At 51.6% G+C, this 6,000-nt stretch overlaps 1 protein-coding gene across 1 annotated transcript in view; it reads left to right on the top strand.

The window, feature by feature from the left end:
* Positions 1-2,901: 2,901 nt before the first annotated feature.
* The window catches only part of FMNL1 (formin like 1), a 55,821-nt gene continuing 52,722 nt past the window's right edge, over positions 2,902-6,000 (top strand). Inside the window, 1 exon segment of the mRNA XM_020997339.2 lies at positions 2,902-3,410. Coding sequence (XP_020852998.1) covers positions 3,282-3,410 — 129 coding nt within the window. The 5' untranslated portion in view covers positions 2,902-3,281.

Genomic DNA, 6,000 nt, shown 5'->3' with positions numbered 1-6,000 from the left:
GTTTTTAAGGGTTTTTTCCCTGTTATTACTCAAATGGTAAAAAGGCTATAGAGCTAAAGGAATCTTGGAGAGACTCCTCTCAATGGTCAAAGAACTGAGATTTCCTCTGTGTGGGTCCTCCCTCTGGCCATGGAAGAGTACAACCCTTCTATTACGCCATGGATGGACTTTGAGGAAACAAAACAAAATAAAACATCGCCCTGTGGTCACCATAGTAAGGACCCTCTCAGAACTTAGGTTGGCTGATCCTCAGACAACATACAGAGCAGGCTAGACCCTAACTCTGCCAGTACCCCTACCTGCAGCTAGGCGGTACAGTGGGTGCAACACTGGGTCTGAAGTCAAGAAGACCTGTGTTCAAATCTTTCCTCTGACACTTCACTATTTGTGTGACCTTGTACAAGTTACTTAACCTCAGTTTCCTTATCTGTATAATGGAGTAATAATAGCACCTACCTCCCAGGATTGTTGTGAAGATCAAATGAGATAATATTTGTCAGGTGCATAGTGCCAGGCACATAGTAGGTGCTCCATAAATGTTAGCTATTATCCTTAAGCTTTCCAACTTGAGAGCTTATAGTTCCACTGGGTCATCTTCCTGGTAGATAGCTGAGGTATCACAGCAAGATTTTAGCAGAGTAATCAAGTCTCCTCATTTTCCTGAGAAAGAACTGAGATTTTTAAGTGTTGAGAGACCAGTGGCTAGCAGTGAGGTAGGGTGGGGGGGGGGAGGAGGAGGGATGGGATTGGAATTCAGGCAAAGCTTAGACTGTGGCCTCTGAGATCCTTCTGATTCTGAGACTCTTCTGATCCCCAGTCCAATCAGCATGAATAGCTGGGCAACAGCAGGAATCAGGCCGGGGTCCTGGAATCCCCCAGTCAGTCAATAAACAGTCATTAAGTACCTGCTAAGTACTAGGCACTGTACTAAGCACTGGGGATACAAAAGGGGGCAAGAGATGATCCCTGCCCCCAAGGAGCTCACACTCTAATGGAGCTTACTACAAGCAAACCAATATGTACAAGCAAGCCAGACGGAATAAATAGGAGATAATTAAAAGAGGGAAAGCACTAGAACTAAGAGGAGTTAGGAAAGGCCTCCTGTATTAGGTGGGATTTTAGTTGAGGCTTAAAGGAAGCCAGGGAAGCCAGTAGGAGGGGATGAGAGATGGAATGTCTTGTTCACTGTACAGCCCAGAAGTCAGATTGAAGAGTATGTGTCAGGGAGTGAAGTGTAAGAAGACTGGGAGGCAGGTTAAGAAGGGCTTTGAATGCCAAACAGAGCATTTTGTATTTGATCCTGGAGGTAATAGGGAGCCACTGGAGTTTATTGAGGGAGGGAGGGTGTGTGTGTGTGTGTGTGTGTGTGTGTGTGTGTGTGTGTGTGTGTGAGAGAGAGAGAGAGAGAGAGAGAGAGAGAGAGAGAGAGAGAGAGAGAGAGAGAGAGAGAGAGAGAAAGATGGTCAGACCTGTGCTTGAAGGAAATTGCTTTGGTGGCTGAATGGAGAGAGGCTTGGAGTGATGAGAGACTGAAGTCAGCAGACCCACACATTGCACAGTCCTCCCCCCTCTCCCATATTACAACCAGAACAGGTTGGGGCAGATAATCAGCATCAGTTCCTAGGAAAAGGATGCTCCAGTCAGTGTAGGAGGCTGTGACCTATCTTTAGGTATCTGTTGCTGCTCCTGCCCTGCAGCTTGGCAAGATTGACCTTAATCGATCAATCAATCAGTCAGTCAATCAAGTCGGTGCCTTTTCCTTGGCTGTCTGCCATGCCTACTTTTCCTTCTCACCTCTACCTCCTGGTTTCGTTCAAGACTCGGTTCAAACACGAATTTCAGCCGGAGATCCTCTACTGCTGCCTTCTGTCTGAGAGGCCCTCCCACTTTTACTGTATGTATCTTGTATGTACATAGTTATTTGCATCCCCCATTAGCTCCTGGAGAGTGGTACTGTGTTTTTGCCAGAACTTAGCACAATGCCCAGTATGGAATAAACCTTAATAAACCCTCGTTAGCTGGCTATTACACCTCTCCTTAGAATTAGGCACTATGCTAGGTTCTGGGATTATAAATACAAAAAATGAGAAAAAATTCCTAACCTCAAAGAGTTTATATCCTGTAGCAGAGACACGTACATATACAGGCAAGTACAAGATAAATACAAGGAATGACAGAAGTCTTAGTGCGTGCACTATGAGGTATGGAGGGCCAGAGGACAGTTGCATTAGGGAGGATGAAGAGGTGTCAGGAAAGGCTGGTAGAAACAAGGCGATGCTTGAAGGCAGTGGTTCCCAGGGATTGTGACCCAAAGCAGGCACTCCGTGCTCGGGTCTCGTTGTTGCTACAGGGGCTCCCTCCCCCAATGAATGGGGAAGAGGTTACTGCATCTGTGCTCCTTCCAGGGGGTCCCCAAAAGATCTCAGTAATGAGTGGCAAGGGGAGAGGAAGCGGGCACAGGCGGAGGACTCCATCCAGCTCTTGGTCCCAGCCTCCCCTTTTCTCCCGCCCATTCCCCATTCCCCAGGCCTTAGGTGCCCCTTCGCGTGTGCCATCCCCTGCCCGTAGTCCCCGCCCCCCTTCCCAATCTTCAGCCCCTCGTGGACCAGAGCAAAGAGAGGTTTTAGGACCCTGAGGCGGCGCCGCCCGAGCCGACAGCGGCAGCCCCGCCGCCCAGCTCCTCGCTCCCTCTGCAGCAGGTGAATCGGTTTCGGCCGCCCCCTCCCCCTCGGCGGGCCATGACTCCCCGGTGCCCCACGCTCCCGCCCCCGGGGATCGGCCCTAGGGTCCGGGCTTCCTCTCGGGCCGCGCCCTGCCCCTCGGCCCCCGCCCTCTCTCCCGCCCGCCCCCCCGGGGCTGGGTGCGCAGTGAAATGCGGTTTGGCTTTGCGCGTAAAGGGAACGAGACCAGAAGTTAGAAGATCGCGGAGGGGGGAGCCGGCGCCGGCAGCCTCCGCCGCTTCCTGCCGCCCCCACCCCCTCCCCAACCCCAGCCCTCGGGCCCCGGCCTGGCCGCCCGCAGCCTGACTTCCTCCGCCCCGCCCGCCCGGCTGAGCTCCGCAGCTCCCAGGGGGCCAGCCTGGACGGGACGCCCGCGGCGCCCAGGGTCCCCCAGCTGCCAGCCGCCTGCCCGGGCACCATGGACTGAACGCCCGGGGCCGCCGAGACACCCATCCGCCAGAGCTGCTGCCCCCGGGCACCCCTGCAGGTCTGGAGCCCCCACCTCCTGGAAAGCTGGATTTCGGAGCCTGGAGGCGTCTGGCGGGCTGGGTGGGCAGCACCATGGGCAACGCGGCGGGCAGCGGGGATCACCCCCCGGCTCCGGCCGCCCTGCCCCACAAGCAGCCTGCAGCCCCGAAGCAGCCGATGCCCGGGGCCGGAGAGCTGGAGGAGAGGTTTAACCGCGTCCTGGTGAGTGCGCCCTGATGGGGGACCGGGGGAGGGCGCAGGGGTCTCCTCCCCTCCCTTGCGCCGGGCTCTTTGGCCGCCAGGACATCAGTGACCCGGGGGGAGAGGGGTCTCTTGCCAGAGTGAGTCAGCGTCAATGTCAGTCCCTCCCCTCGCCTCCTACCCCCACCCCAAACTTTGTTTCCTGTCCTGACTTTTGACTCCATCACACTCCCCCACCTGCTTTGCCTTGAGGACTGAAGGATAGAGGGGACCTAATCCTTCCCCCTACCCCCCGCCGCGCCATCTCTCCCCCCCAGCCAGGTATCCGTCCCTGTGTCTGGGTGTCTTTGAACGTGAACGTGGTCCTAGCTCCTCTCCCTTGAGCACCCAGCCTCCCTGACGTTAGGCAGGTCAGAGGAGGTCAATGCCAGACGCTAGCTTTGGGGCTGGCGCCATGGGCTGCAAAGGGTTACATAGGAAGAGAATCTCCAGATCTGCGACCCTGGCATTGACATTAACCTCCTGGGAGCCGGTGTTCCAGCTTGGGTGTCTGTTCTCATTTATTCTTGTCTGGGATCAGGTTGGGGCTGGTGGGTGTCCCAGGTTATTGGGCCTGGAGCAGGGAGGAGTGGCTCCTCTTTCTCACCCCCCACCCCCTCTAACCGAGAGGTTGGGAGCCTTTATCTAGGCCAGCCCCTCTTAGCCTTTGAAGGGATGAGGGTAGGAAGAAGACCCTGTCTCTCAAAGTCAGAAGGTGTCTATGAGCACCTATCTGGGGTAGGGAGGCAGCGGTAAAGGATGGATGCTTTAGAGATAACGTTGGCAGCAAGGACTTGGCAGGGGGAGGGTTGAGTAGTTAGTTGGAGGGTGGAAATAGAAAGGTTAAGGAAAATTAGACTTTCCCTTGAAAGGTTGGGACCCAGAAATCTGGTAAAATAAGGTGGTGGGAGTGGGTTTGTGTGGGGAGGAGAAGAGGGACTCCAAAAAGGAGCCGATCTATTCTCATTTCGCCCTTTGCTTCCTTTGGACAACGGAGTGGGGGTTGGAAGTAACAGACCTGGATACTAGTCCTAGGTCTGCCATTAGTTATGTGACCTTGGGTCTCAGTTTCCTCATTTGTTAAAAAGATTTTTTTTTGTTTGGACATAAAGATCGAAGTGATTAAAAAAAAAAAAAAGAATGCTGGATTTGAAGTCAGAGAGCCTGAACTTGAATCTGCTTACTAACCTGTCTGACCTTGGACAAGAGTCATTTTGTCTCCCGAGCCTCAATTTCCTCTTATGATCTGTAAAATGAAGGGTTGCTACTAGATGACTTCCTTTCTAGGTCTTAACTGTATAATCTCTGAGGTCCCTTTCAACGGTGACATGATTCTCTCTGAGCTGTCTTCTCCCAGGTCCTGTCTGAGCTACCAATTGCTGGGGACCTGGCCTTCCTCTCCTGCCCGGGAGGGAATGGAATTGATGTGGGAGGTGGGGAGGAAGAAGTGGGATTATGTCTGGATATATTTGAGCTTGGGGCAGGATCTATCAGTAATGTGGTAAACCCCTCCAGGGACCTAGCCTGTGACAATCTACACGTGCTAATGCTTAGACCATAGCCTGCATGGACAGCTTCCCAAGAGTGCCTCGAAAGAAGCAGGTTACTTCAGTGATCTTGAGTATATGTATGCCTTCAGTGTTTGACTTTCCTCATCCTTCTCTGATCACATGCCTTCTTAGACAAGGTGAGGCTGAAAGCGCTGGGCCCAGGGGCTGTCCGTGTGAAACCAACCAGTTTTAGATTATTGAGTATTTATTTGGAGGTATGTGGGGGGAATCGGGGTTAGAGTGGGATCTTCTAGAATTCCCAATCTCATTTAACCACAGATCTCCCAGTGTTAGTGCTGGGAGACATCTCTTCCATTTCTTCCCCATTCATTCACTCAATAACTGAGTTATCTGCTATGTACCAGACTAAATAATTTCTAAAGTTCTTTCCAGTAATGGTTCTAATTCTATAGTCCTGTGAGATCAGTGTTTGCACACCCACTTTCCCTTCCTTGATTTCCCTTCCCCCAACAAGTCATGGGATGGATCATTTAATTTTCCCACTCTTCTCCCCAGTACCCTTGGGGAGTAGGATTACTGAGTAGAGATAAAGTCTGAAGGACGGGAGGTCAGGAAGGAATATTTCCCAGTAATTCTTTCAAGGAAGAGAATAATCGTGAGCCCACATCTATACAGTCCTTAAAACCAAGCAAAGTAGGTAGAAGAAGTTAAGTGATTTGTCTGAAGCCACACCCAAGTGCTAAGATCTTTGATTTAGAGCCGAGTCATTTGAAATCTTTCAATGTTGGCCAACCCCCACCCCTTTTGAAAAAAAAAAACTTTTGGTTTTACATCACCTGTATTTCGGAATATATACCTCTTCTACCCAGCAACCATTCTTTGTAAACAAAGATTAAAAAGGAAAGAGGAAGAAAAGTCATTCAGCAGATATGTCAACTGTTGCTGACATCTGGTACAATATTCCAAATCTACGGCTCCCCCTTTGCAAAGGCTTATTTTCCCAACCCTTCTCCAGGGCCGAGTTTCAACTCCTTCATTTAAAAAAAAAAGGCATTCTAATT

The sequence above is a fragment of the Phascolarctos cinereus genome, unplaced genomic scaffold (genome assembly GCF_003287225.1).
Source record: "Phascolarctos cinereus isolate Bilbo 61053 unplaced genomic scaffold, phaCin_HiC Scaffold_5;HRSCAF=322, whole genome shotgun sequence".
Taxonomy (NCBI): Eukaryota; Metazoa; Chordata; class Mammalia; order Diprotodontia; family Phascolarctidae; genus Phascolarctos; species Phascolarctos cinereus.
Note: the sequence above shows the minus strand (reverse complement) of the source record. Positions and strands in the feature narration are given on the sequence as shown.